Source organism: Aotus nancymaae, unplaced genomic scaffold (assembly GCF_030222135.1).
Source record: "Aotus nancymaae isolate 86718 unplaced genomic scaffold, 86718_ANA_hifiasm-v0.15.2.pri h1tg000059l, whole genome shotgun sequence".
Lineage (NCBI taxonomy): Eukaryota > Metazoa > Chordata > Mammalia > Primates > Aotidae > Aotus > Aotus nancymaae.
The window spans coordinates 42,754,098-42,764,655 of NW_026988473.1; the positions used below are offsets into that span (position 1 = coordinate 42,754,098).

Genomic DNA, 10,558 nt, shown 5'->3' on the forward strand with positions numbered 1-10,558 from the left:
GGCCTTTGCTCTGTGCACATGCATCCCTGCTCTCTCTCTCTCTTAAAAGGACTCCAGTCATATTGGATTAGGGCCCCACTTCTATGACCTCATTAAACCTTAATAATCTCCTCACAGGCCCTATTTCCAAATACAGTTACATTGTAGGGTCAGGCTTTAACCTGTGAATTTGGCGGGACACAATTATGTCCATAGCAAGGGTGATAGCATTTCTGCAATGAGCTTATCAGATAAAGTAACAGATCTCCATACAGCTTGGTCTCCCTTCTTCTTGCTTTCATTCTTGAATTAAACTTGAATTAAAATCTGGATTAACACTATTTCAATTGCAAATGTCAGGAACCCAATTCAGAGTAAGCCAAGCAGAAACTGAATTTACTGCAGTATGTGACTGACAAGGATAAGAGGTATATTACTTCAAGCATGGCTGGATCCAGGTGTTTGACATCCATCCGGGATGTGTCTTCCTTTCTGGGTTCCATTTTCCTCTCCCTCCCTTACGACAGATGGCCCTTAGCAGCTCTAGCTTACATCCTGCCCCAGAGCAACCGAAGAGGCAAAAGAGATACTCCTTCCCAATAGTTCTGGCAAAAGCTTGGGAGAAAATCTCAGTAGATAACGTGGGTCACACTCCCATCCCCACCCCACTCTGATCAGAGGTGTGGCCTACACTGGCTGGCTAGGCCTGGATCATGTCTCCATCTCCATCCCCCAAGCAGGGGCATTCAGAAGTGGAAGTGTGGTCCTTAAGAGGGAAAGCACAGTGTGTGAACCACAAGTCAGCCAGGTGACATCTGGGAGACGCTAGAGCCCAGACACCAGGAAGACTAAAACGGCAGCTGTCCTGACTTCCTCTGCATCACGAAACAAGACTGCACATTTTCGGCCAAGAAATGGCAGGTGCTCATTTACATCTCATGTTACGATCATTTGCATGTCATCTGCAGTACTGGCTGCACCAAGCCCTGGGGTGCAGACCTAAGAGTCTTGAACCTGCATCCTCTTGGCTGCAAGAAGATCATAGACGCACAACATAAGAAAAGCCCACTAGTTATTGGAGGTGGGTCCACTGCAGACCCCTGTGGCTGGTCCAGGAGCCAGAGAAGCTCAGAAAGGAAGAGCTCTGTAAAGCCTGGCAGGCTGCCTAGAAATGATAGAATTTGAGTTAAACATGGAAGGGATAGGGATTGGACAGAAAGTCAGAGAAAGAGTTGGGGTGGCAGGTAGGGGCAGCAGGAACTAAGTAGTGATGGTGAAAGTGTGGTAAGACTGTTGGTTGATCAGGGAGGTGGGAGAGAGATGAGGGCAGTAGGGAGGGCATCATATCAGGGAGCCCTGAATGCCAGGACAAGGAGTCGGGGGTATGCCCATGGACAAAAAGGGAGAAGGGTTTCAAGCAAGAAAGGGACCTGATAAGTGCAGTATTTGGTGGAGATGACTATGAGCCAGTGCAGGATGGAGAAAAAGGGGAGGCTGAGCCCTTCAGGTAGGGGACTTGCCCTCTCAGAAGAGTGGAGCAGTGGGGAGGTGAGGCTTCAGGGCAGCACTGTGAGGCAGAACCCAGCCTTTCTAGCTCTGAGATTTCCCCAGGGGCCCAGTAGCTTCCCCACTGTGAGATCTCACAGGAGCAGAACTAGAGAGAAGAAAGAGGACTCCACATGCCTGCCACTACTCCAAAGCCACCCCATCCCAACTGATTGAAGGGAAGTAGCAGGGGCAGGGCTTGGCTCACAGTGAACTGTTGTAGGGATGCCCAAGCTCATCCTGGCCCCAATCCCTCTATAACATCCCTCATGGCCCACCAGCCTTGACTTGGGTACCACACAGATGCGGCTCATCTCTGGTTATTGTTATTAGAACTGACTCTTGCATACGTGAAAACAAAGCTTGCCTCTGTTCCACTTAGCGTTCTGGTTCTACCCTTTGGGCCACGAAAAACTACTAGTTCATCCTCCTTCAAGGGCAGGTGTTTCTGCAATGGTGCCCAAACGCCTGGGGGACTCTCCTTTTCTGATGGCTGGACAGCTGCAGTTGCCTCAGAGATTCCCCATGTAATCCTGTCTCCTTAAGCTTCCCACTCTGCTCATCTCATTTTACCCACCCCTTCCTAGACACTGCATCTCTGTTAATATAACCCATGATCACACTCATCCTTTGTAGCAGTGTTCGCTCTGCCTGCAGGTGGGTAGTGAGAGAATGGAAGAGCCAATATAAATGCATCCTCTGCCCCACTGTGGCTCCCAGCCACACTGCCCTTTCCAGCCCCTGCCTCAAGCCCCCACTCCAACAAAATGGCCACAGATGGTCAGGGGTTTCTCCATAAGGATCTGAGCCACAGAGAGGGGTAAGCCGTTACTGTTCCAAAACAGAGATTTAGCAAGCTTTCCCTCCCAGCTGAGAACCGGGGTCCATGCCACAGGGCAACCTCAGGCTGATGCCTGACCAGAAACACCACCATGCCTGAAACAAAAGCGTGGGTCCCCCAGTGCCTGAGGCAGCCCTAACACACTACTCAGGCCTAAATACCACCCTTGATCTAAGGTGGAAGAAGTCAGGTGACAGGTGTGAGAAAATGTAAAGCAAGTGCCCTCTGCTCAAACCTTTAAAGTAGGGCCGCAATGGTTGAGAAGATGGAGCGGCCCAGGCTGCCCCACAGCAGTAGCAGGTGTTAAACTGTGTTCCTCTCCTGCACCTGCTGAGGCCCTATTTTTTTTTCTTTTTTTATGGGAAGGAGTCCGAGCTTCCATCAGATTGTCAAAGGATTCAAGACTAAGATTAAGAGCATCCCTAAAGAGAAGATGCCGTGAATTGAGAATTCCTCGGGCCACCTAATTTCCCCCAGCCCCGGGACTGGTGGAGCTGCCTCTCAGCGCCTCCTTCCCTGAGAACTGGCAAACCCGGCGCTGCTAAGAGGCGGATGATTGACCCAAATACGGATAGAGATACTGGGGGAGGGGAGCCAGGGCGACAGGGTGGCGGCCCCAGACTGGGAGGGCGGGTCACAGATCCCTCTCCGCCCCCCACTCCCACAGAGCGCGGGCAGGAGGAACCTCTGGATCCCGCGTAGCGGACAAACCCCGAAGGCCAGGTTGTGAGTCCCCAGGAAGGGAGGCGGGGGGCGGGGGCGGGGACGGGGCTTGCTCCGGCCCCGCCCCCTCCGCGCCTGAGCAGGTCGGGCTCCCCCTGGCGGTCCCCAGCCCTGCTCCGCTCCTCGTGCGCCCCCCTCCCGCCGTCCTCGACCCCAGCCTAGCCCAGAGACCAGGTCCGTCTCCGCGGACGGACAGACAGACGGACGGGAGGACGGCCAGCCGCGAGCGCCCGGACGGCGGGAGGGGGCGGGGAGGTGACTGCCGTGGCGTGAGGAGCAGGAGCAGGTGCAGCGGCGGCGACGGGCGGGGCCGGGACCAGGCGCGGAGCCGGGGCCGTGGCTCGGGCGGGCGCGCGGGCAGGCGGGCTGTGGGGACCGGGAGGCCGCGGCTCGGAGTCAGCCTGGCCGGGTGGCACGCGGGGCCGGCGACCAGGAGTTGAGCCTGGTTGGGTGGTGACTCCGGAGAACGCAGGATCCCAAGGAGACAGAGAGGACGAAAGCTGGAGGGAGATCTGGAGAGCCGCGGGGGCGCTCCAGGAGGGGTGGGGTAGGACTTAGGGGGCGCACCTGGAGGGGAGACGGGGCGGGGTGGCCAGGACCTGAGCTGAAACCTGGGATCCCGGGGTCCAGGCGGGTGAGGCGGGAGACCCGTGGGGTGGGGCTGAGGTCTGGTTAGTGGGAGAGATCCGGAGGTGTTAAGTTCTGATCTGGGCTGAGAAGGCAGGCTGGGAGGGGAGAAGGGCTCTCAGCGGGAGGCCCAGGGGTGGTCAGCTGGTGGGGGGAGCTGGGCGGGGACCCAGGGCCAGGTGGAGAGCCGGCTGGGTTGGGGGCTCCCTAGGCGGCAGGCAGGTGGGCTCAGGGATGAGGCTGATATTAAGAAGTGAAGCGGGACCCAGGTGGAAGTGAGGCAGAATCTAGTGGGGAGGCATTTCAGAAGTGAGGCCAGCACAGGCTGAGCGCGACCTCAGGTTGAGAGGGAGCCCACGGAGAGAACGCCGCAGTGAGGCCCTAGGCCACGTCAGAGGGGTGCCTCCGATGGGGGAAGCCCCTCCCTGGGGGTCACCGGAGCCATGCTGTCCCGCAAGGGCATCATCCCCGAGGAGTACGTGCTGACACGCCTGGCAGAGGACCCTGCCGAGCCCAGGTACCGCGCCCGGGAGCGGAGGGCCCGCTTTGTGTCCAAGAAAGGCAACTGCAACGTGGCCCACAAGAATATCCGGGAGCAGGGCCGCTTCCTGCAGGACGTGTTCACCACGCTGGTGGACCTCAAGTGGCCACACACGCTGCTCATCTTCACCATGTCCTTCCTGTGCAGCTGGCTGCTCTTCGCCATGGCCTGGTGGCTCATCGCCTTCGCCCACGGCGACCTGGCCCCCAGCGAGGGCGCTGCTGAGCCCTGTGTCACCAGCATCCACTCCTTTTCATCTGCCTTCCTTTTCTCCATTGAGGTCCAAGTGACTATTGGCTTTGGTGGGCGCATGGTGACTGAGGAGTGCCCGCTGGCCATCCTGATCCTCATCGTGCAGAACATCGTGGGGCTCATGATCAACGCCATCATGCTGGGCTGCATCTTCATGAAGACTGCCCAGGCCCACCGCAGGGCCGAGACCCTCATCTTCAGCAAGCACGCGGTGATCGCCCTGCGCCACGGCCGCCTCTGCTTCATGCTGCGCGTGGGCGACCTCCGCAAGAGCATGATCATCAGCGCCACCATCCACATGCAGGTGGTGCGCAAGACCACCAGCCCCGAGGGCGAGGTGGTGCCCCTCCACCAGGTGGACATCCCCATGGAGAACGGCGTGGGTGGCAACAGCATCTTCCTGGTGGCCCCGCTGATCATCTACCACGTCATTGATGCCAACAGCCCGCTCTACGACCTGGCGCCCAGCGACCTGCACCACCACCAGGACCTCGAGATTATCGTCATCCTGGAAGGTGTGGTGGAAACCACCGGCATCACCACCCAGGCCCGCACCTCCTACCTGGCTGATGAGATCCTGTGGGGCCAGCGTTTTGTCCCCATCGTAGCTGAGGAGGACGGACGCTACTCTGTGGACTACTCCAAGTTTGGCAACACCATCAAAGTGCCCACACCACTCTGCACGGCCCGCCAGCTTGATGAGGACCACAGCCTACTGGAAGCTCTGACCCTCGCCTCAGCCCGCGGGCCCCTGCGCAAGCGCAGCGTGGCCATGGCCAAGGCCAAGCCCAAGTTCAGCATCTCTCCGGATTCCCTGTCCTGAGCCATGGTCTCTCAGGCCCCCTCCCACACACGTGTGTGCACATGGACCGTGTGGTATGGTATGTAGCCCAGCCAGGGCCTGGTGTAAGGTTGCGCCATCCTCAGCTCAGCCTCCCCCTGCTGCTCGTCCAGGGTGTTACAAGGTACTTGTCACTACGCTATTTCTGGCCTTAGCAGGAACCTGTACTGGGTTATTTTTGTCCCTGCTCCTCCCAGCCCGATTCAGGACTGGCTCACCCCTCTCCCCCGCCCAAGGCTGCAGAGGCTGTGGGAGGTGCTGGGCCCTAAAGCTCGGTGTCCAGCCAGCCCTGGGTCCCCATGATCAACCAGCCACACACTGGGCAGGTGGCTGGGGAAGGACAATCCCCTGAGGGCTGCTGTTTTGCTTCTGTGGCTCCAAGAAATGCCTGTGGTCAGGCCCCAGCTCTCCTTGGTCCCTGAAAAAGCACCAGGCTAAGGGCTGGAGCTGGCCAGCAGGGGAGGGCAGTTGATGAGAGAGCGTGTTCCAGCTGAAGGGTTGGAGCTGTGGAGCCTGCACCGACAGGGACAGGCTGCGGCTGACAGGGGTCCCCTCCAAGGGCCAGTTTCAGGGCTGGAAGGGGAGGCAGCAGGGCAGCAGGGGAAGGTGACCTGAGGAGGCTCAGCTTTGCGGAGCCCTGCTCAGGCACAGGGATGCAGAGATGCGCAGTGCCCCTGCCTTTTGCCACATTGGCCTCCTGCACTGAGTGCTCCATGGGCTGGGGCTGCTGCCCCTGCCTACTTCCTGCCTGTCCCCAGAGGCTGAGGACGGGGGGGGGTCTTGTGCCCACCATACACAATGGGCCTCAGACCTAACTCCGGTCCTGGCTCCACAGCAGTGGCTGCCACTCACTCTGTCCAGAGAGTGGCTTGGGGTTGGGTGTCTTTGGGTTGCTGGAAAAGGTGTTGGAAGGTTCAGGATGGTGGGAGGGAGTGAGGTCCCTGAGGTTCTGGCGGGTTTGACCCGTGCCTGGACCCTTGCAGCAGTGCTGTGCGAACTTGCCTAAAACTCTGCCTTCTCCATTGTCAATAAAGCCTCCCCCTCATGACCTAAACTCTGGGCTGTTCTTGCTGGGGAGGCAGCAAGCATGCTGGTGGGAAGGGAGGCAGGGGCTGGCAGCTGCCACCCCCTTCAAGAGGCACCATAGACCCTAGCGGGGAGGAGTGGGAAGCTGGCACCTCTTCCCCCGGCTCAGGGGGACTTTCCCCCTCCTACCTCAGGTGGCCCTGCCTTGTCAGCCTGTCTGGCCAACTCAGCCTTTGGGCACTCACCCAGCTCTGCAGCCATGGGCTCTGTCTCTACTCCCAGGGACCTGCTGGAAGGCTGGAGTGCCCAGGGAGAGGGGTGTTAAAGGCATTAATGTAGTCATCGGAGCACTAACTCTCAAGCCAACTGACTGGGTTCAAATCCTGGCTCTAGCTGTATGACTTTTGTCAGTAATTTAATCTCTCTGTGTCTCAGTTGCCTCATCTATAACATGGATGCTAATAGTACCTACCTCATAGAATTGTTTTGGGAGTAAATGAAAAATATGTAAAATGCTTAAGTGCCTGGTCTACAGTAAGTGCTCAATAAATGTTCACTATTGTGATTGCTGCTGAATCAGCTACATGATGAGAAAACTGGCCAAATGAGCGTTAAAGAGAGACGGTGCTTTCATTTTGCCCTTGGTCATGTTTCTTTGCCGGGTCTTTCTTTCCCCATGGTGCCCCCTCCCAGCTGAGACCATGATTTTAGGGGCTGTGGCAATGCCTATGACCTGGTCTCCTTGTGTCCATCTCACCCACTGCAGTCCATCTGCCACGTAGCCTCCAGGGTGGTCTTAGAAGGGTGAGTCATCCCCCATCCCCACCATGAAATAACTTCAGTAGTTCCCCATCACCTCTGGGTCAAGACTAGCCTCTTAGCCATCCATTTCAGGCTGTGACTGCCTCTCTGGCCTTATGGTCCACTGTTTTCTTGCCAAGAGTCTGCACTCGCCCACCCACTTCCTTGGCTACCTCACTGTCCTATCCCTCCTGGCATGTAATGTTGAGCTTCCTACCGCCCAGCCTTTGCTTGTGTTATTCCCTTGGCCTGGACCTCCCAGGCCTCATCTTTGTCTGTTAAATCCATAAAAATCCAGGCCAAATGATGCCTCCTCCAAACCTTCCCTGATTTCTCTGGAAAGCGAAGGTCCCTTCCCTCCCCTGCGCTATGGGCATTCTCCTTTTGCCTACATTTAGGGGTCTGCCTCCCCATCCCCAAGTCCATGGCTTCCTGAGGTCAAGGACTGTGATTCAGCACTGTGGCTGGCTTACATTGAGTAGGTGCTATGTGAATGAACAAATGAATGAATGGATGACGGATGGATGGTATATAGGACAAAAATCCAGGGTTATTGCTACAGTGTGAGGCCTGCAGGCAGGGCATCAGTGAGGGTCTGTCCCAGGCGGCTCCAGAGGCATGGCCAAGGGGCCAGGAGGTTGCCACTGCTGGTCTGAGCTGCCCTCTCTGGCACCCACCCAGTCCCCAGCGCTGATTCCCTTCCTTGCAGAGCTGACCCATTTCTGGTTTAGAGGGTGATGGGGTGAAAGCTACTCAGAGTCAGCCCAGCATTCAAGGACCCTGGCTCTTGGGACTCTGCTCAGCTGCCCTTAAGGCCAAGGAGAAGGGCCAGACTCACTAATGAGGGAGCTGCTGGCAGCACCATCCTTGGAGCCCCATCCAAAGTTACCTTCCTCCACCCATCACGGACCTTAGGCTGCTGCTGAGTCTGAAGCCCACAGAACTGAGGGCTTCGCGCCACCTGCTGGCCACAGAGAAGACTTACTTCAGCAGAGAAAATCAGGGCCCCTGGTCCTAGGTTTTCCACCAACTCTGAGGGAGACCCCCAGCCTTAAGCATAGCCCAGGGAGGGGCTGGAAAGCTCCAGGCATAGGGAGGCAGTTCGACCAAGTCTCTCTTCTCTGCAAAGGTGTTCTTGCCCACTGATGGTGCTACCTCCATCTGGGGCACCCTTTCTCTATGGCACTGGCCTCAACTGGACAAAGAAGTTCACCTGAGCGCCATTCAGCCCAGCCAGAACTTCTGTGGTAATTTTGTTTCTGATATTCTGCCTCCAAGACTTCATTCGTTAGTCATCACATGACAGCAGAGGAAGCAGTCTGGCCTGTCCACACGCTGTGTGCAGAGCTGGCTAGACTCCAGGGCCCCTGAAAGGAGAAGGGAAGTACTGTGTGTCACTGTGGCCCAGCAGGACTATGAGAGAAGCACCGTTCTCCTTTGAGTTTGTAGATGAGGAAACAGGATCAGAAGGGTTGGTGTCTTAGACCATTCAGGCTTCTACAACAAACTACCATAGACTGGGTGGCTTATAAACAATAGATGTTTATTACTCACAGTCTAGAAGTTAGGAAGCCCAAGATCAAGGTGCCAGTGGATTCAATGTCTGCTGAAGGCCTGCTTTTTTTAGCGGGGGACAGAATCTTGCTCTGTTGCCCAGGCTGGAGTGCAGTGGTGTGATCTCGGCTCACTGCAACCTCCCCCTCTCGAGTTCAAGTGCTTCTCCTGCTTCAACTTCCCAAGTAGCTGGGACTATAGGCATGTGCCACCACACCCAGCTAATTTTTGTATTTTTAGTGGAGATGGGCTTTCAGCATGTTGGCCAGGATGGTCTCGATCTCTTGACCTCGTGATCCACCCGCCTCAGCCTCCCAAAGTGCTGAAATTACAGGTGTGAGCCACTGTGCCCGGCCAAAGTTCTGCTTCTTAAATGACTGTCTTTCCCCTGTAACCTTACAAAGTGGGAGATGTGAGGGAGCTTTCTGGGGCCTTGTTATATAAGGGCACTAATCCCATTCATGAGGGCTCCACCCTTATCACCTAATCATCTCCCAAAGGCCCCACTTCCAAATACCATCACCTTGGGCATTCAGATTTAACATGTGCATTTTAGGGGGACACAGACATTTAACCTATAGCAGGAGGTAATTTGCTAAGATCTCACAGCTAGTAAGAGGCAGATCCAAGATTTCAGTCTGACTATATCTAATGCCACAGCCCTGCACTTCCCTCCCCCTCTTCCCCACAGCACACTGTCCCAGTGACCTGAGCTCCAGCTTTTAGTAGGGCTGTACCTTGTTCTAAGTGTCAAATTCACCGCAGGGAGAAAGTTGTCTCAAGACTAAGGGCAAGAGGGAAGGTGGAACTCAGGAAGTCCCTGGGCCTCCCTGAGATCCCAGATTGGACACTGACAGCAGGCCTGGCTGTTCTGTGACAGCCTAGATTACGTCCAAATCACCTATGGAGTCAGAACAACCTCCCTAGCACTTTCTCTGGCCCACGTGCATGGTGAGCCCACCATCTTACCCCTTCTCACAGGAAGACTGGGGTCTTTGCCTTCCAGGCTATTCTTCTCCCAGCCAGTCAGGTGTCAGTGCAGCCTGACTGGGCACATCTGCCACCCATCTGTCCCTAACTCTTATCAATGGTGCGAGATGTGTCCTGGGCCTCAGTCCTGAACTTCACAGGGAAGCAAAGCCAGGCCACCCTCTTCTTGTGTGATAGTCTAGAAAAACTGGACTATCTCATGCTGGAACCTGCCCAGGCCTACACCTGTGGATTCGGCATCTCCAGCCAATCTCACCATGAGACCCATCTGAGCCCCACTAATGTGTACCTCTGGCCCTTGTGCTGGAGAAGACTTACACAGCTTCTCCAGGGCCCACTTTCCACAGGCAGGAGGCTCTGTCCTTCACCTGAGCTCCTCCCGCACATCTTTTTCTGAGGAGAACTTTCCCAGGGAGCTTGCATTCACAGGAGAGCCGCCCTGGCACTCCACAGGTCTCTGGGCTCCCCAGGGCCTCTGAGGTCTCCCCAGACCCAGAAATCAGACACTCTGTGTTGTACTAAGTGTGCAGATAACTTTGGAAAGAAGACATGAATTCTGTACATCAAAGTCATGTTGACCTCAGGTCTGAACAACAACAGATTGATTCCAGCTGGAAAGAAGCTGGGGAAAGGGAGAACAGTGGGGATGGTCGGAGCTGGGCTCGAAGTGCCTTGTTGTGCTGGATTCTGGGTTATGGGCCATCCCTCTGCCAGATCTACCTGCCCAGGGCACTGACTCTTTATAGGAGGGGAAACAGGTGCTAACCCATACCCTATTCTAGTTCCAGTCTGGGCAGGTCCAACTCTGGAGTGATGTGAAGAGCAGGCTGCTTGGACT

At 56.2% G+C, this 10,558-nt stretch overlaps 1 protein-coding gene across 1 annotated transcript; it reads left to right on the forward strand.

The window, feature by feature from the left end:
* The first annotated feature begins 3,810 nt into the window (after window positions 1-3,810).
* KCNJ11 (potassium inwardly rectifying channel subfamily J member 11) lies at window positions 3,811-7,005 on the forward strand. The gene has a single exon (XM_012456552.3). The coding sequence runs from the start codon at window positions 4,159-4,161 to the stop codon at window positions 5,329-5,331; it is 1,173 nt and encodes a 390-aa protein (XP_012311975.1). The 5' UTR covers window positions 3,811-4,158; the 3' UTR covers window positions 5,332-7,005.
* Window positions 7,006-10,558: the final 3,553 nt, after the last annotated feature.